General features: G+C 41.3%; 1 protein-coding gene across 10 annotated transcripts in view; it reads left to right on the top strand.

Moving 5' to 3' along the window:
* Window positions 1-20,980, top strand: part of rxrgb (retinoid X receptor, gamma b) — a 37,235-nt gene that overhangs the window by 6,358 nt on the left and 9,897 nt on the right. For 3 of the 10 annotated variants that reach the window (XM_074635511.1, XM_074635506.1, XM_074635507.1), the window contains exons 2-4: window positions 2,901-3,350; window positions 16,808-16,900; window positions 17,423-17,652. In XM_074635511.1, coding sequence (XP_074491612.1) covers window positions 3,284-3,350; window positions 16,808-16,900; window positions 17,423-17,652 — 390 coding nt within the window. In that variant the 5' untranslated portion in view covers window positions 2,901-3,283. The remainder of the gene's footprint in view (window positions 1-2,900; window positions 3,351-16,807; window positions 16,901-17,422; window positions 17,653-20,980) is intronic. The other 7 variants (XM_074635516.1, XM_074635514.1, XM_074635515.1 and 4 more) reach the window with 3 other exon arrangements.

Genomic DNA, 20,980 nt, shown 5'->3' with positions numbered 1-20,980 from the left:
GCCAATTAATGAATTGGTCAATCAACAGAAAATCAACAATTTTCATAACTGATGAATCTTTTAATTTACGCAGAAAAAAAATACCAGATATTCTCTAATTGGCAGAAAAAAGCTGTTTGAAAATGTCCCTCTGTGACGGACCATTTTCCACTATTTTCTGACATTTTATAGACAAAAAACAATCAGTCACTTCATCATACAATTAATTAACAGATGAATCAATAAGGGGAGATTTATGGCTCCGTAGAAGTTGGTTTGACTGACCAGGCAAACAGTTTTTTGTGGCACTCTGCGCCCTGCAGGAGCAGCAACAGGTAGCAGCCCAGTACATTATGTCTCATTAAATGTCAACATTGAGAGACATGAAGAACATGCTGTAAACATCGCTTGGCTATTTTGAGTGCTCTGAGTGCCGTTTTAGTGCTCTGCTCCCATCGCACGCCCACGCACATTAATACAACACACAAGCATCCATTACTGTTTGGAAAAAAAACAACATATTTTTCTGCTGTTTTCTGCTTTTCTCTCATTTCGATTGCTTTTTCCTACAAATAACCACCCGAACGAGTGTGTTGCATGATAATGTCCTTCCTGTTGACAAAAAAAACGACAGGAGGACGTAAAGAGAAAACTGTCTCTTCTTGAGATCAGTTTAGCTGACTGATTTATGTATACAAGATTTGTAGACACAAGTATACACGACACTGGTGACGAGATATTGATTCACGTACTAGTCAGTTCAGATTAAACATTTAAGAGCGGACCATAAATTTAAGGTTGCCAATCATCCTCCTCCCACGTCTTCATAGTCCCCGATACGTCTATGAATGCTAATTATGGCTCTCAGGGTTAATTTGGCATGTTTTATGTGGGCCACGACACACTATTATAACACGACATGCATTTAAGAAGGACTGTATTATTTTAGCTTCTCCCAATGGGATTTGTTAAGTCTGAAAGAGAAGCAGCAAGTGTCTCTTCTCCTTCTCCGTCCTCGCTGTCCTTCTTCTTGTGTCCGTCTGCTGGGTCTCTTGCCAGGTTACTGTCACTGAGTGGGTCTGGTTACTGGTGGCTACCCTTCAAGCACTGTATAGACATTCGATCCAGCCTCATGCAGGTGCACGGCACAAGAAAACTCTGTTGAGTCATGTGAGTAAAATAGATGCACACATGTCGGTGGAGACTTCTCAAGTTTTTAGTGCAAATTGAAGGGTGAACATTTGATAGGGTTGCAGGACAGATTAGAAGGAGCAGCTGCAGACTAAAATCAGTGCCAATTACACATTTATTGGCTAGGGCTATTTTCTGGTGATAATGATATGACATACTTCCCTGGCCAAGGATGCATGCCGCCTCTGACATTGTTGAACAAAGTCAACTCTAACTTCTCGCAGGCTGAGTTTAGTGCTGTTTGTTCAACATATCCTCATACAGAGCTTCGTATATCTTACAACAAGTTGTTCCTCATTTTTCGTGCGTTTTCCTTACGAATGTCTAGCAACACGTGTCAATTTCTGCTCGTTACATGCGTGCAGTCTTTTCAAAATAAACGTCCGTCTTCACAGGAAACAACTTGCTTTGGTTTAAGCAACAAAACTACTTAGTTAGGTTTAGGAAAAGATCGTGGTTTGGGTTTAAGGTGCTATTGATAACATTCAGCCACTAGATGTCGCATTATCCCTCTGTCGTTCCATTTACTTCACAACAAGTTGTTGCCAGGCACTTACCGTCAATCTCAGCCATTTATCCGTTTTTTCCACACTAACTGACGACCCAGAGATACCACGTGATACCAACGTCGTTTTACTATTGGCTCATGAGCCTTGTTAGTAGTGGGAATCAAACGTCGGACATCTTCCACAGAGATGAACAAAACAATCATTTTGGACCCACCAAAATTTTAAAATGATTAATTCACAATCATAATATTCTTTTTCAGGAAAAGCCATACTTTTATTCAGTGCCTTTCTAAAGGCTCTGTGGGTGTATTATTAAAAAAAAAAAATGTGTCTACATAAAAATGTTATCAATAGGAAGTCAGGAAGTCTCTTTATAATTCCTGGTACACAATTACGTGGATTACATGCAAATTGATTTCATGGGATGTACAGTATATGCATTACAGTGCATTGCTTTTCGTAGATATAGCTATGAACGGTGTATGAGACGAGCCCGGTTTGTTCAACTAAAACCATTTTATTACCATTTTTTTAAAGCGTGTTCTAATAAACAAAATCTTAAAACAGTCGTACTGCAGATTGAATCCATCCCTGTGCAGGTTTTGTAGTTTATTTAGATTCCCTCAGGGGTTTGCCATGTATTGTTCCTCATTGCCTTCAAGGTATATTTTTGGCCTGTGTGTGCATCTGGGTTTTCGCTTTGCTGCGTGTTTGCTTGACCATCCTAGAGCACTGAAACAGACGATTCCTGACTTCCTGGAATGCTATAACACTTGTTAAACACACAAACATACTAACAATGCTGCACGTAGGCGACTCCACATGCCACAACAGTACCATGTATGCTGGCACAGTTATTTTCGTGGCATTAAGGGGAATTAAAGCTGATAGAAGAGAGAAATCTTTCGCCTCAGGCCACTTCTTGTCACTTCCTTTCTCAACACTCACATCCCATTTATACCACCTACACAGGAGACAGAAAGTCTGTGACTAATATTCAGCAAAAGGAAAGAAAATGAGGAAATCTTTGCAAAACAAAGTGTCATTGACACATAAAAACCTCTGTGGAATACAGGAACATCAGTGTCATGCTGTCTTCCCATGCTCTCTGTTCTTGCTCCATTTTAAGATGAAGTAATCAGAAACTTCTGCTTGTACTGTACACTTTTTCAGTGTGACCCCTGTCATCATAACCACCCTCCCTCCCTGTCCCCGTGCCAGACACCCTCCTCTGCCGCTACAACCGGTGCCTCTGTACAGATAAAGAGAGAGAGAGAGAGAGAGACACGTGTGAGTGGGCGGTAGAAGAGCTGATTTGCGCAGCAGTCGGTCAGTAAACAGTTCCTGTGAGATTGATCTCTGGGGAAGGATAATCTGGGTAATCCTATAACCAGCGCCGGTGGACTCCGCCTTCGCTTACACCCCGCCCCTTTTCCACGGTTTCTACGCTGACCCGTCTGTTCCTGTTCTGCACTGAAAAGTGGTCGAGTCCGGAGTATCCGCATCACTTTTTTCTGTTTGTCACCGAGCCAGCACTTGAGTCTGAGTCCTGGTCCTGAGCGACTGGCGTCCTGCCAGGCAGCCCCACACTTGCACCTGAAGGCATGTGGCACCCCATGGCATCACCTGCACCTGGAGGCAACCCCGGGAGGGAGATAGGTTATGGCCACTGTGAGTAGCTGGGTTCTGTGTTGCCTGTGTGTGTGTGTGTGTGTGTTTGTTGTTGGATCAGATCAGAATCAGGATGTGTGCTGTGGAAGATGTTGCCACCGCTGTTGCTCTGTGATTTTCCACAGAAGTGGAGCACTAAAAGCTAGCGCTGCACAGATGCACCACGGTAATGCCTCTAATCCCTGTGCACTCTTTGAACAAGTTATTTTGAATTTCTCTTCCCAGCCTGCAACTAACAGAGCAAATTCAGCAGTTGACACTTCTTTTTGCATTTGTGTTTTTTTTAGGGCTGTCAATCGATTACAATATTTAATCTTGATTAATCGCATTATTGTCCATAGTTAATCCTGATATATCGCAAATTAATCACACATTTTTTTTATCTGTTCAGAATGTACCTTAAAGGGAGATTTGTCAAGTATTTGATACTCTTTTCAACATGGGAGTGGACAAATATGCTGCTTTATGCAAATCAGTGTGCTGACTTGACTATGACTTGCCCCAAACTGCATGTGATTATCAAAAAGTGGGCGTGTTTGTAAAGGGGAGACTCGTGGGTACCCATAGAACCCATTTTCATTCACATATCTTGAGATCAGAGGTCAAGGGACCCCTTTGAAAATGGCCATGACAGTTTTTCCTCGTCCACATTTAGTGCAAGTTTGGAGCATTTTTTTAACCTCCTTTGCGACAAGCTGGTATGACATACCATACCATATGGATTCTTTAGGGTGTGTGGTTTCATATGATGCCAGTATCTTCACTCTAGCTTTAAAACTGAGCCCGCTACCACCTCCGAAAGATCGTTTAGTGGAATTTGCCTTAACGAGTTATTATCGCGTTAGCTTTGACAGCCCTAATGGTTTTCCATATGGATTATATATGATCCTCACTGTGACACATTTCTCATATTTTTTGGAGGACTGTACTTGTATGGGATTGTATCTTTAAGATTCAGATTTCATGATCTTATTGGCCCCCGACTGCCCAACGCCTTTAAAAATCATTGGATCATTTTAACCGCTTGTGACAGGTACAAGGCTTTGCTGTTGCTTGTGACTCACTTGAGGACTCAGATGTGGTCAGCGGGGACGCCACTCAACTTCAGAGGACGCTTGCAGCTCTCATTGGCTTGTCCTTCACTATCAGTTTTATCTCTCAACACTTGTCCGTTCCTATTAGCCATCTCCATGCTGCTTTCTCTCTCTCTCTGCAGTCTGTCTGCTGTCCGTCACCCTGCATCCTTCCATCAACGCTCACTCTGATGAGGATTTTTAGCTTCTTCCTATATTTTAAAAGAGGTGTGGGAGGTGTTGATGTGAGCTCCACACGTACTGTAGTCGGCCTGTTTACTGGCTTGTTGTGTGTGTATGTGTTATTATGTGTAGATTCTTTTCTCTGGTGTCCTTGAGGGAAGCATGTGTCGCTCCTGTTTATAACTGTAGTTCCTCCTCGCTGACAACCTTGAAGATGTTCATTCGTTCTCCAGCTCTGGGCTGATGAAACGTTAGAGAGAAATTTCACAAAAGCATTTTTTGCAGCAGCTGATCTTGATCCTGCAGTACTAAAAACATCCATGCTAATCCACCTGTGCTGCATGTACACGATGTTAACATTTTCTGTTCTGCTCCCTCCGCTAAGAGCACAGCTGGACGGTCCACACAGCTGTGATTACAACCATAATAATACTCATGTCATTACTGTAAAATAATGTTGACGGAAAAATGGATTTAAAAGGGAACTTGAGCGTTTATTGAATCGTAGGAATGATTCGTCAAAACAACTGGACTATGGTTAATAAAAGCTAGAGGATTATACTAGAGGTTTTATATGTTTTCACACATTTAATATTAACTCTAAATTGAGATTTGCATATTGATTTTCTATGTTCCAGACAGCCATTAGTCTCAGCCCATACCGGTATAATGAGGAAATCAGAGACTGCTAAAAAGTATTGCATTTAAAGCTGAAGCAGGCGAGATTGGAGCAAATATGATTTTAAAAAAAAAGTTATTTTTATAAAACATCTGCCGTCTATGAGAGCCGGCTGTCAGTCACTTGCGATCTCCGATCAAACGATCAAACTAGGCAGCGCTGATCAAATATGAATCAATATTTTGTTACGTTAATGCCTATTTCTCGCCTCAAATGTTTTCAGAATCATCTTGTAGTGCACGGTTTAGCTGTTAAATGAGAATGTTTGTGACACCGCCATTGTGAAATCTGGTGAATGAACGCCTAGTTCTGGTCACATGGCCGGAGCACAGCCAATAGGAACGCTCTCTCAATGAAATGACCTGTGATCGGTCAAAGTCTCCCGTCACGGGCTAGATTTTTTTAAAGCCTGAAAACAGAGCCATGAGGAGGTGCAGAAGTCTCGTTATCTCTCAGAACACTTGAATTACAATATGCTGAAAGGTTATTATGGAGTTTTTGCCCAATGATGCCAAAAATAAACTGCCTACTGCCACTTTAAGTCACATGCTTCATGTACGTCATGATTTTTAAGTCTTTTTTCATTTTGCTTTTATCACCACACTAACTTTCCCACCTCAGCCAGGTGTGAAAAACACATTTTTTGAATTTCCAGCATTTCCACTCAGGTTTTTTTTATGTGTAAATTGAAAGGGTACATAAAAAGAGGTGAATGGAAATGCACTTATTGTCATTTCCACCTTGGTCTATCTTGATTTTTTTTTGTAGAACATACTTTCTTTCCCAGTTTTTCAGATGCCACATTACCCCAAAGACTGCTAAACAGGGTTGTGTAGTCTGGCTGTCTTTCTAGGCTCTGGTCACAGATCCAGAGGTCAGGTCGCCCCGGTCACACTCACTTGGTCACAGCATGAGCTGAGTGTGCGTGTGTGTGTGTTGATGGCGCCTACCCATCTCTCCACAGCCCTCTGTAACAGTGAGCGAATACTTCTAGGAACTAATTTGAGTCACCTCATTAGACGGATGCTTTTGGTTTGCTTTGGGTCTCTCAGTTTGTTTGTTGTCCAGGGCTGCTTGGTCAGCCTGTTCTGTCTGTCTGTTAGCTCTTGCTGTTTAAGTTCCAAATCTTTTTATCACTTGCAAAACAATCTTTATCTCGTCCCTGTCTCAGCCCTGGCCTCCTCATCGATCCTTGGCTCTGTGTAAAAAGTGTTCCGCTGGCAGTGTTTGTGGATGTGAGGACACGGCAGCAAATGGCCTACATATGGGAAATACAGTACAATGTGTACTTTATGTTCATTAACTTGCCTGACAGTTTCTTTTATTTGTTTGAAGCTATGCTATAGGGGAACCACAGAGCGAGGCGGGATAGATAGAAAGGGAGTTAATTTCTTTTCTTTTCATGGAAAGTGTGTTTGAGTTCACTAGAGAGTTCACTACAGGGCAGAATTTAGGGTCGGGGAAGTTCACCAGCTCAAGAGCTTGTGTTGTCACAGCCGTATGTCTTTATAGGAAAAACATTTTTCTATTTCTTAAAGGGGACATATGAAAAACTCACTTTCTCAGAGCTTGTGCACATACATTTGGGTATCTGGAGTGCCTACCAACCCACAATCTGTGAAATAAGCCAGTCAATTTTTGTGGGCTGTCTAGATCAGAAAACACGGGATTCCACAAGCCATTCAGATTCGGCTCCCCTTCTTATGTCACTAATACACCATTTGTAGTAATTCGTATAAATATCCCACAACATCAATTCGTATGTACTCCGTGTAGGAATGATGGGTGGACGGGCAGGTCAAAAAACACCAGACTTTCACCCAGGAGACCGGTGTTCGTACCCCGTATGAAACCAGACGTCAATGTTGATTTATTTGTCACGTAACTTCCGTACTTAAATTACGCCACTTCCTGAGTTATTTTAACCCAAACCATAATCTTTTCCTAAACCTAACTAAGGATTTTTGTTGCATAAACCTAACCAAGTTGTTTCCTGGGAAAAAACTGTATGCATGTAACAAGCAGAAATTGACACGTGTCGCTGGACATTCGTCACATTTTGCTGGAAATTCGTAGAAAAATGCACAAAAAATTATGAATAACTTTTCGTAAGATATCATACGAACCGTTGTACTGTATGAGGATACGTTGCGCAGGCTCATTAGAATATATCGCCCACGGCTTGAGAACAAACCTTTGCAAAGGTGATCCATATTTTTCTTCTGAGCCAATCAGAGCAGACTGCTTTTTCAGGAGGGGTTCTTAAAGAGACAGGCGCTAAAACGGAGCATTTCAGACAGAGGGTGAATACAGGTATATTCAGACAGACAGTATGAGAAAAATAAAGTGTTTTTTGAATATTTAAAGCATGTAAACACCTTCTAGTAGAAACCCAAAGTACATTATGAACCTGAAAATGAGCCATTATGTCCCCTTTAATGTTTTCAACAAGAGAGGAATGCTGTAATGAAGTTCATCTGATATTATGGGCTGTATTTAGTTTGGCTGTTAAACTCCAAAAAGGCAGTCAGAAAATGGATCAGGTGTCCTTTAAGCAGCTTTGGACATTTTTGCTGTTTATATAACAGTAGAGAATATCTTCATTTTGTCTCACTAATAACCGTTTCTATCTCCTCAATCACAGCTGTGCAGAAAAACAGGGGGTTTTCTCAATTGATGATCTAATGTTGTCAGCCAAGCGGAGAGATTAGGCGTGTGTGTGGTAGTGGTGGGATCATGTGAGCGTTTCGGAGCGGGACAATGCCCTCCCCCATCCACCCATCGTCCCCTTCCATCCATCCATCCATCCATCCATCCACGGCTCCCTTCCTTCCTCCCTGGCTCTATCCCTCTCTCCGTCCCCTCCTCCTCGGCCTCCCACCTTCTTGACAGCTGGCCCGCTGAGCTGCAGATACTTACCCGGGGATAAGAGGATTTACTGACACAATTGATCAGACATCAACCTCATTTAGCACAGAAATGAATGTTTAACGGGTGATTTTGTGCTAGTGTGCATAGAAGTGTTTTTTTCTTCTTTTTTTAATATGAAAGAAGACTAGTGTGTGTGCATGCGAGGGGTGTGTGTGTGTGTTGGACGAGGGTTCATGGCTGGCGCTCATGAGCTGCTTTGGCAGCAAAATGATTTCTTAATTACATGTCCGCTGTATCTAATGAGCTCCGCGGGCTGTCCGTCTGATTACTTTAGGACGCGTTCTGCTCTCTGTCACTGTCGGCCTCAGATATGAGCATGAGAGCATGCACTCGTACTTCACACACACACACACACACACACTTGCAGAGCCATACGAAATAGGTATTAAACAGATCGATGCCCGCGCTGAGGATCCGTCTTCATAGAGGCTAATCTGATAGATATCGAGGAGTTGTTCAGGAGTCGATCTGCTGCTCCCACCCCCTCAATATACACTCTCTGCTCTCCAGACAGGAGATATTATTAGCTAGTGGGCCATGGGCTTATTGAATTACCACACAGTGGAGTGCTCCATCCAGCCACTACCCAGTAATTAACAGTGAGGGATTTGTGGTCCATGATGTTTCTTTAAACCTGTTGATCATCACATCAGTGTGATGCATTTGTGGCTTTGGCCGTTCTCTGCCTCAAATGTGAGAATATGATGAGTTTGACCCACATAAATGATCATCCAAAGCATACAGCAGCTGGTTGATGGGGATGGAGATGATGATGTGGCATTGGTCCTCTGAAACTGTTAACAGTGTTTACAGAGCTGTTTCTGGTTACTTGTTTATATTGTGATATACTGATTTAAAGGAACAGTGTTTAGCATTTAGGGGAATCTATTTGGCATATTTTTATTGGCAGAAATGGAATAAAATGTTAACTAGAAGTGCACTCGGAGAGCGCAGACCTCCGCCAAGACAGGTTTCATGAACGCGTCATCAGTTACACTGCGCATGTCTTAAAGCCTGTGGTGTTAATGCACAGACTGAGCGGAGTTATTAAAAAGAATTCCCGAAGCCGGATCATGATCTGGATCGCCACCAAAATCGAATGGATTGTTCATTGTACCACACCCCACCCCTCCAAAGAATTTAATTCAAATCCATCGCGGACTTTTGGAGTAATCCTGCTAACGGACAACAAACCAACAAACCAACAAACCAACGCCGGTGAAAACATAACCTCCTTCCTAGGCCTTCGGCCTTGGTGGAGATAATAAGTATGTTTTCTTTAGTGTATAATCACCTGAAACTAAGAATAGTTGTGTTTTTGTTAGCTTGGAATGAACCGTTTATATCTACATAAATAGATGGTAGCCGACTCTTCACACAGTCGGCCACTATGTGTCTACAGTAACCCAGAACGGACAAACCAAACACTAGCTATAGTTAGGGCCATTTGCGTTTTCATGTTTTCGCCACCGTAGTTCTCCTACACGCTTGGCACAGGGGAGAACCTTCAGTCGGTTGCAATCTGCAGCCTCACCGCTAGATGCCGCCAGAGCTTACACACTGCACCTTTAAGCGTGTTCCTTTTGAGTGTATACAATGAAAAATATTAACGTTTATGTGAGGAGTGATGTATGCAGTTTACTGATCATAGCTCATAGTGGGACTGTATTATTTTTTATTGATTCATTTGTCAGTTATTTCTTTGACTATTTTTTTTTTTTTTTTTTACTGTTTAGTTTAAAAAATGCCAGGAAGTAGCGAAAAATGACCATTACAATTTTCCAAAGCCCAACCTCAAATTGATTGTTTTTTCCGAAAAACAGTCCAAAACCCCAAAATATTTAATTTACAATGATATAAAACCAGGAACTCTTGATATACAAGAAGCTGGAGACAGAGAATGGTTTGCAGTGGACTTAAATGATCCATAAATTATTACAGTTATATAATTTGAGATTAATTTTCTGCCATTCAACTTACAAAATGATAAATCAATTACTGACCAATCGTTTTAGCGCTAGCTCTCAGAATATCTTACACTACTCTTTTGTTCAGAACTGTATGCGGTGCCGTTATGTTTTTGTATCTTGTGTGTCAGTGTACACATAGTCTGACCAGTCCAGATATACTGTATTTAGTGTTGTGGCTATCTTTAGTCTTCATTGTCTTTATCTTAATCTCAATTTACCTTCTATCAATAACCACATTCTAGGGACGACATGATACTAAATGTAGCATTATACTCAACATGGCTACAACAGCTAACTAATCAGCCCCACAGTTCAGTCCAGAATCTTTAACCAGTCGAACTATAATTAAAAAGGACAAACATATCAGAAGTGAGCCAACACATGAAATAAAATGTCACATGCCGATGTATTTTAACAATAGTATGTGATACATTTATTGCTGTTGAAGTTATTGTGACAGCTTGTCATGATTAGCGTCCATCGTCCATCCCTGATTCAGATCAAACTCTGATGGTCTGCTGCTCTTTTAATGGCGTGATGTTAGTCGTCGGTGATTCCCTTTGTAGGTTGTTCGTCCCCTCGGTGCAGCCATTTCTGAGAATGATCAGTGTCTGCTGCAGATAGGAGCTTTTGTGAACTTGGTTCAGGAGTTTGGCAACAGGCGACCTTTGATTTGCGACGCCAACGGTCAAAGGTGCCCTTCACTGCTCCGTCTGTTTGTTTGCTCTCAAATAGATGCTTGCGTCGCTGCAGCACTGTATGGAGGTTCAAACCGAGACTGAGAGGAAGCACTGGGACTAAATCTGAGAGTGTCTTATGAATTTTTTTTAGGCTGCCTAATATGAACAACCTCCCAGTGCCTGCTAATGTATTTCCTCTGCTGTGCAGCGTGTGATTGGCCGGTACATTCCAGAGGCTTCTTTGTGTGGAGGTGATTTACATAGAATAGAGATGGAACAGCCGGTTGAGGCGGGTCATCCGAGGATAGGCCCCTTTGAGCCGCTCTGGGCCGATTTATGCTTCCTCCGCTGAACATGCTGGCCTCCTTCCACACACACACACAAACACACTCCCCTCACAAAGCATGCTCAACTCGCCGGCCATTCCCTTTTAGGCATCCCACCAGCTGACTGTCCATGTGCTTTTGTGCTCTCCTGGGTACTGCAGCTACAAAGACTCGACGAAATGCAGTCATTTTTGGTTTTGTCTCAAGCACGCAGGTTATGTTTTGTAGTCATGTTGTCGGGGATTTGCACTTCACCAAGATAGAGACTGAAAAGGTTTCAAATAGAGTCCTATAATAAAGTCAAGGTGACTGTTGTCCAACCAATGATGCAAAATCCAGAGATTTTCTATTTACAGTGCTATAAAACATCATGCAGAAAATCAGCAAATCCTCACATTTGAAAAGCTGGAACCAAAGAATTTTGATGATTGAATTGTTGTCAATGAATGTTCAACTCATCTATTAATCCAACTCGATCATGGGAAGGCGTATAAATATCACAACATTACAAGAACATTCCGTGTATCATGAGGACGCATTTTAGCCTTTTTGCGTCTCATTTGTACAACATGCAACAAAACTACGGTAACGGCCTCAGGTTTAGAAAAGAACGTCATGGTTGGGCTGAATATAAGTACGAAACTAAGTAAAATCCGTACGGGAACAACGTAACAGAATTACGAAAAACATATCTCAAACGTCACTAACGTTACTTCCAAATAACTCAACAACACTTTGGGACACGAACATCGGTCTCCTGGTTGAAAGTCCTGTGTTTGTCGGACACATCCACCTCCCCTCCCATCCACCATACCATAAGCAATATTTCTAATGTTTTTATTATATGCCACTAACTCTGAACGTTGCATATTTACGTGGATGCGTTTACATTTCAGTCAATACAGACTACATGGTGTACAAATGACACGCCAAAAGCAAGAAGAACAGCGTTCTTATTGCACGCAAAATGTCTTGCAAATTACTGTCATTCATACCCCATTTAGTGCGACCGGGCTGATCAATCGGCTATTCACCTCAGCATAGGGCTGTCCTCGACCAAAGAAATACTTTGTCGGCTAACACTCATACGATTTTGTGGACTAATCAATTAGTTGATTTAAAGCATGAAAAATTACTAATCGACTAAAGAAATCTTAGTCGACTATGACCAAAACAACCGAGTAATTGACTAGGAGGGGGCAGCCATACCTCAGCGATAGTTTCAAGTTATTAATCTGCTTGTTACTAGCGCCAAAATAAATGCATGTTTGGGATTCTGGCCTTCTGATCATCTCAAAATCCTGCACCTGGACGTTATGTGTGAGCTTGTGCTGGTCTACCCCACAAATCTGTCTGTTTCAGATCTCTCCGTGTAGCAACCTTTATCTTGTCATCTTTTTAAGTCTGTCCTGGGCAATCAAAAGACTCGTTGGTCTCGATGTCTGCGAGGGCACGTCGGCAAATTGTTGGCTGGAGTGACGATAGCCCCGTCACTATATCTCCTACTCAGCACTTCTAGAATAGAATAGATCTTTACGAGCCCCGAAGGGAATTTGTCATGCATATAAAGAGAGGGGTCAGTGAACAAAATCAGACACAGTACATGCTGTACAGTCCGCATCCATTACATAAGCTCGTTATTTAGATGAATCGGCTCTCCAAAACGCCGGGAATACACTCCCGCCATTGTAGAATTTAGGTACCTACAGGCAGCAGCATACAGTTTAAAGAGTTTGGTGCTTTTAACTTGTATTTTACTGCAGTATATATTGTGTCCAGTCAGCTCTGTGGGAGAGAGGGAGGCCCCAATACATATTTGCCTGCCAGGGTTCACTCATGGAGGGCTGGAGAAAGTGGGCGAATGAGAGAGGGGGTGGAGAGGCTATAGTCTCAGTGTTCAACAGGAAGTTGCACAACATCTGTTCCTTGGCATACGGAGAGGGAGTGAATGTTCAGCTGTGTGTTATACAGTGTGTAATGTAAAAAAAGAAGAAAAAAAAGAAGTTCTGCATCCAGGCAGACAATGTGACATTCCTCTCTGTTTCCCAATTCCTTGAAATCTGAAAGCAACTGTCTTGCATTAGTCAAACTTTCCATTTCCTTAAAATAGATTCATCATATCCAGCGGAGAGAGAAAGAAACTATATGTGGCTTTAATCACTGCCAGAGGTTAAATATCAGAGCAACATTTCAAAACTGTTGCAAAGCATTTAGCAACTCTGTTTGACTTTCACAAAGACTGCAAACTGAAGTCTCAGACAGTCACAGTCCAAACATTATTTGTGGTTATAACATGAGCAATTATTTCTCAGGTAGACAGACACCTAGAAACACGTCTTTAGAAACATAGGAGACGTTCCTGTGACAGCGACTGCCTGTGGGCAAGTTCTTTTGTGTTATTCCATGTATTTCTCAAAGTGTCAAATGAGTTCCTTATTTGCATATTCCATATGAATAAAACTGTTTAAAAGTGATAACAGTAACAGGAATGACAACATGTCGGAATGGCGTTCAGTGTTTCCCAAAGCAGAAGATGACGTCTTCAAATGTCTTGTTTTGTCCACAACTCAAAGATAATCAGTTTACTGTGATAGAGGAGTAAAAAAAACAGAAAATATTCACATTTAAGAAGCTGAAATCAGAGAATTTAGACTTGTTTTGTTAAACGATTACTCAAAGTGATTAATCAATCATCAAAATAGTTGGCAATTAGTTTAACAGTTGACAACTAATTGTTGCAGCTCTAGTCAAAAGCAATGTTCACCCTATATGTACTCATCCTGGTACTCATAACACGTCATTATCATAGGAAATCTCATAACAAGAAAGTTCTGTTCACTCCCCCAAAAACATCCTACACCCGATGAGTGTTAGCCGAGCAGTAGCAGGAAGGGAAGGACTTATTTTTGACCGTTAGATCATTCTCTTTGCCAGTTAAAAACACAGAAACTGAGAAACGTGGGAACGTATTTCAACTAGATGTCGAAACTAGGGAAACTAGTTTGTCTTGATAATGCTCAGCACATGACTTCATCACCAAAGGGGTGAGATTTGGAGTCTTAAACAGAGACAGCCTACAACATATACTGACAAGTGTAATGATACAAATAAAGACCTATAATTAGAGATCATTACATAAAAACAAGTCTTCAGACAGGTTGTAAAGAACGATCACTTGATCCTTTTTCCTAAATCTAGCTTCCATGCAGAGCTGTAGCATCTCTAATTCAGATTCTAGTCTTTAGAGCAATAGAAGTAGGGAACTCATGCTGCGATTGAATGCATGGGAGGTTAAATGATAAGCATCTTGGAGCAGGATGAAATAATCAATTAAATCTTGTTATTTACAGTTTTATCTTCAGAAACTTCTCAAATTTGTTTGCTCATTAGTGAAACAAAACAAGCTCCCGTTTCTAGGGATGCACCGATCCAACTTTTTCAGTCCTGATAGCGCTACCTGGGCCGATACCGATCTGATACCAGCGGTTAATTAATAATCTGTGTGCCTCACTGTGTGGAAGTGGCTGGGATCATTCTTTAATGTTTAAGGCACATAGACGGTATAAAATATGGAGATAGTCTGACACCACCCATAGGTATCTGAAGAGCACGACACAGACTAACTCACGGCTAATTGTTGGTAGAGCTGAGACGACCCGGGTGACACAGCAGAGCAGACAGCGACCTGAGAAGGCCCCCACCTGTCACTCAAAGCAGCCACACCCTCAATTGTAACCAACTTCAAGCCTTAATATAATTTAAATGGGTGAGTTATATAAAGTACAGTTGTCATGAAGGAGTACATTAGCTATAGAGACCAAAACCGCTTTTGTACCAAACTGTAAACATGTTTATTTCTGCTGTAAAGTTGGTCATGGCCATCTGATGAACTGCAGTTTTCAAGCACTTCCCCGTTGGCTTCATTTCTCAGCACCGGAGGTTGCTGCTTGGTAAGGCAACATCAGGCTTCACTTAATTATTTCTTTCCTAACTTTGTAAAACAAAATGTAACAAATAAATACATAGATATGAATTTACAGAATTGTTATTTATTATTAAAATAGTAAATTGTACACCAGCGACTTGGTAGAAGATGTTCAAAATTCGTAGAACTCTTCGACATGATGCTTCTTCAAGTGCACGATTAAGTTGGTCGTGTTATATTTTGCAGTCCTGCTTTCACACCTCGAAACATTGGCTTTGCAGATATTGCAAGTAGCCGTAGACCTTGTTGGCGTAGCGAGCGTGAAATACCTCCAAACATGCTTGTTGTTGGCTCCCTCAGCTATGCCGTCTACTGGTGTGCTGCTGACGCATGATGTACAATACCATAGATGCCCGATTCAGCTATTTGAGTCAGTATCAGCCCGATATCCGATCCTGTATCGTTTCGGTGCATCCCTTTGCTTTTCTTGGGCCGAGAGTGGCATCAGTGAATCTTTGCTAATATAAAATGGATTTTCAAGGGACAAGCGACTGCATTATTATTGAAAAGATATTTCCTGACCAATTGAACTGTCATACAAAATCATCTTTGCAAAGGTATATATATATATTTTTAATGTTAATCAAGATGGTGGATTGGGTGTGTTTAATGGATTTTTCAAAAGAAAACATTGATCTCCGGGCACCCTGTTGAGCTTTACGATAGAAAAAGATGAAACATTACCTTTTGTTTTCATCTTATAAGAAACCAAAACACAGCTGCTGTTCATTGCGTGCCATGCTACATTAACACACACAAGAAATGTGACATTTAACTAAGAACAGTGGCACCGGGCCCAGTATCACACTGTGCATCAGTGTGTGTGCAAAGGTGGGTGGGGGGATGGTGCACGGACACACAAGCAGAAGCTTTTTGAATTTTCTGCGCGTTCAGATCAGTCTTAATGTGCATATGGTGGCACGTCACTCTTCATCAGTAACATTTTGCTCAAATAAACCCAGTTTTATTCATTACTCTGAGTCATCGACATTCGCCCTGAGAGGAACTGCTTATTGCATCTGTAACAGAACAAGCAGTGACAGCCTGCGGCGTTAATATGTTCAGTACAGAACATTTTGGTCTGTTACTGTATATGTGCATACTGTTATGTGAATGTTGGTATTTGTAACATGTGTCGATGGTGAATGCATGTCCTCACAGCTACATCACATGAACTTAAACACCACGCCCTGTTTCTCAGTTGACTGACAGCTTTTCTAAGTAGGTCATCTATGTAAATGCCAGCCTGTCAGTTTACATCAGTGGATGCAAAGCAAAGTCAGCACCCTTCTGACCAGAATCAGACGGGTTTCACTCTTTGTAGCCTTATTTACACAACACTGACTGCATAAAGACATATTGCACTGTTAGTCAACGATATATTCTCTAATTCGCAGGCTTGTTTAATCCATTCATATGGTACTTAACATGGAAATGTGTTTATGTACTAAACTGTCATTTTCCCATATACAGTATATTTTACATTTCTTCTCAGCCACTGGTCGACTCATTGTAATGGAACAGTGTGCAGCATTGAGGGGGATCTATTAGCAGAAATGAAATATAATATTCATAACTATGTTTTCACAAGTGTTTAATCACCTAAGTTGTTGTGTTTTCGTCTACATAGGTAGCGGGTCCTCTTCACGGAGTCCGCCATGTTTCTACAGTAGCCCAGAAAGGACAAACCAAACACTGGCTGTAGAGAGAGCCTTTCACTTTTGTACGTTACCTGAAGGCCACCTACAGTTCTCTTTTATGGGCTGCCTAAATCAGAAAACATGTAATTCAACAAGCCATTCAGTTTGGGCTCCCCTTCCTATGTCACATGCAGGCTCATTAGAATATATCCCCCACAGCTTGAGAACTACCTTTGCAAAGGTGCACCATATTTTTCTCACAAGCCAATCACAGCAGACTGGGCTTTTTCAGGAGGGGGGTCTTAAAGAGACAGGTGCTAAAATGGAGCGTTTCAGACAGAGGGGGAATACAGATATATTCAGACAGACAGTATGAGAAAAATAATGTGTTTTTTGAGCAGTCAAGCATGTAAACATGTTCTAGTAGAAACCCAAAACACAAGTATGAACCTGGAAATGAGCATGATTTGTCCCCTTTAAGTAATATTATTTGTTATAATGGATACATTTGATTGAGTAGGTTTACCCAATCAACTCAGTATAAATCTTTTTATACAGTGTCTCCTCGTTCTTTTTTAACACGTAATTTCTTCTTTCTTCTCCAGACTCTTCAGGGCCAATGACCCACGGCCACCCTCCTCCCATGGGTGGCATGGTCGGCCACCCGTCAGTCATCAGCACCTCCAGGCCCTTACCGTCCCCCATGTCCGGCATGGGCTCACCAATGAACGGCCTGGCCTCGCCATACCCCGTCATCACATCTTCTCTGGGCTCGCCCTCTATATCGTTGCCGTCCACGCCCAACATGAACTTTGGACCACTCGGCAGTCCACAGGTAAGAAAACGTGTGGGTGCTTTGATGGTCATCAGATAGCGATGGACATGTTCTTTTTTCAGAGGGACTTTAAACTAAGTAGAAGAAGAAAAAATACCTTTATACTTAACATTAATAGGATTATGTTCAAATTATGCATGCGTTCCAGTTGTAATAAGATGTGGTAATTCACTCTCGGTTTATCCGCTTTCCTTTGCCGTGCCTTTTCAAAGGAAAACATCAAACAAGGTGCTTTGAAACAGAGCGCTCGTGTTTAAATTTCAGACAAGTCCTCAACACCAACCTTCTATTCATTCCTCCTAAGCTCAACAGAGGTTCATATTCTTTAAAATTTCTACTTTTGGCAAGCTTCGTCCGCGTTAAACTATCATGTTCTTTGGTTGATCATGTGCCTTTCATTCTTGGAATCTCCGACAGCAGACGGGAGGTTGGAGGTTAGGCATATCCAATGTGTTTGGCTGGCATACCTTGGCTTTCCTCTCTCTCCCCTACCCTTCTACTGACCTTTAAACTTCTCGCCCTAAAGGTCATCCCTGAGTTCTGTGTTACCGCTGTCATGCGAGGGGACTTAAGACGCGGTCCGTCTATTAGCCCTTTAATGGATTACTGAGAGAAAGGGGAAGGAGGAAAAGAGCAGCCTCCATTTTATCTGGATTTCCTCACCATTTCTCCTCATTTGACCACACTCTCCCCTTCCCTTGTCACTTTCCTCTGCTGGCCTTTAGTCTCCATTTATAGCTCCATCTTGGTTATGATACCTGAGTTGTTCATGATCCTACAACAGCTCCTTTTGCTGTGACATTGCATCTTTGAGATTGGATAAATAACAGACAGAAACAACCACAAGACCACAAGAGAGAGGGCGAACGGAGCTGCTTTTTTTAAGTGGTACCTTGAATGAACTACGAACCCCACAAGGCTCAGTGCTTTGATGATCAGCCGCACATACAGAAACACATATGTACACACACACACATGCAGTGCTGCAGAGGCTGGATGGAGGCCAGTGCTGCAGGGCTCTGCAGACAATGATATACATCGGTTCAATCGCAGTATGGATCTGTGCCTTTAGGGACAACCAGGGTTGATACGATTGTACGGCGAAACCATCTTTTCACTGCTCGCCAACAGCCAGTGACCAGGCCGCCATCAGGTCATTGTGTCATGCAACATCTCGGGACTATTTTCACGGGTGAACTGAAGTTCACGAGCGGAGCTGAGCCGACAAATTCAATATTATAGCTGTACATCCACTCTGGTGATACAATATTTATGTTTTTGACTATCATCTCGTTCTCATCGCTGTAAAAGGCCTGTAACAACACATTATGTAATAACTAGACAGAATGTAATACATGTTCACTTTATGCCATAACACTCGCATTTTGTAATAATCTGTATAATAAACAGTCTGTAAATTTCCCCACATTTTGAAAAATATTATTACATATTTACAGTGATCATTACAACCAACCTAAATAGATGTCTGAATTCATAAAAAAAAATTAACATCATAACAACGTTTATTTTATGCATTCAAGCATGAATCATCATTATGAATCTGACTCAAAATGTATTCATAATTAGTGCAGTAGATTATATTTCATTGGCCAAAACTACAGCAAGATGAAGATATCTATTTTGGTTGATACCATAATGCATATATAATTAAATTTTCATGAAAAATTGCAGCTCTTGCATTTTGAAATAACCACTGCAGTATGTAATAATTTATTACAAAATATGGGGAAATGTATTGAATATTGCGATCAAGCTGTTTATTACAAAATACAGCAGATTATTAAGTGACAATTTATTAAATTTGGTTGAGTTATTACATAATGCAGTGTTGTTACAAGGCCTAATCAGTATTTTCTGATCATATAAGTTGCAGGTATTATATACAGTATATAATTGAGTAGTTTGACGCATAGTGTAGAATAAAGTGTTGGTAATATGATGAGTTTTGTGCTGCATTTAGTTTTAAACAAACTTATAACAGCAGCAAGAGAAGACATTCGAATCTCTGATTCAATATTATCAGTTATGTTATACTGTTAATATTATGTATTGAAATATACGTCAATCAATTTGAGAGTGACAGGCATAGGTAAATAAGTAAATAGGCAATCAAATTAGAAATAAAGTAAAAAAATGCCCTTTACAATTTCCCAAAGCCCACGTTGATACATCCAAACTGTCTATTTTGTCTGACCAACAATCCAAAACCCAAAGACATTTAGTTAAATATCACGAAACATGTCTGGCCCTAGTAAATCCTATGTATGTACGATGCAGTGAGGTCATCATACCATGTGTTGTATAAAGAATGTATGATGCATCAATAATCCATATACAGCGCTTGTAGCACTTTTCTCCAGAAGTATGTTCTCAGTCAGAAGCGACATGTCTGAACAACTGTTTGAATGCAACACAGGACTTCAAACCACACATGTGTAAAATGATTTATTTGTGTAAATGCTGTGCGCTGAAGGGGAATAGCTTCTCACTATTGACTCACGTAAGCAAGTATACAGGGAACTCAATGCTCATTTGAGTGCGACTACCTGCCTTTGGGGCATCTGCAGCGGGAGAGGGTGGTAGTGGTGCTGGTGGAGAGAACTAGTGAGCTCAAGGAAAACTGAGAGACGGAAAAGAACCATCTCTTGTATACTGTCCTCTGCTGTAAGGTCACAGGCTGCCATTAGAGGATATTCAGAAGAGAGTGCACATTGTAAATAAGTGATAGGAAGAGCCTGAGGTGACTGTGGGAAGGATGCCCTATATGCAACGCAGCATCAAATATATAGGACAGAAGGGCATGCGTAGGTCAGGCTTGTTGTTTCCACTCGGGAGTGCAGATGTTTGCAACTAAACAAACAAAAAATGCGCAGCACAAATATGCATCTCGCCCGTCAGCGGGAGAGGGTCAAAGAACGCGAGGATGATAAGAGCCAAAGAGAGATATGTAGGAGTCAAAGGAAGCTGGACTTGTTGCTCGGTCCCGAACACGTTCCACCCCTCATTTATAAAAAGTTTCTCATTGAGGTCACATATGAGATGTCTTAATGCCTAATGTCACTTTAGTTAAGGCGAGACACCCCTGGCAAAAACATCAATTTTAAGATTTTGGGCTATTTTGCGTCCATAAAATGTCTTGTTTCAGACTAGCAGAAAGAAAACATCCAAAATACACATTTAGGTGATTATTTTACTACTTTGTCTATTTGGGTGTGTAGATTTCTCCTAAATTCACCAAAAGTTATCATTAGATAATGCCTCATTGGCATATTTAAACATGTAATTTGAGAAAACTTAATGTAAGTAA

Source organism: Sebastes fasciatus, chromosome 5 (assembly GCF_043250625.1).
Source record: "Sebastes fasciatus isolate fSebFas1 chromosome 5, fSebFas1.pri, whole genome shotgun sequence".
Classification (NCBI taxonomy): domain Eukaryota; kingdom Metazoa; phylum Chordata; class Actinopteri; order Perciformes; family Sebastidae; genus Sebastes; species Sebastes fasciatus.
This window is presented reverse-complemented; position numbering and strand designations above follow the sequence as displayed.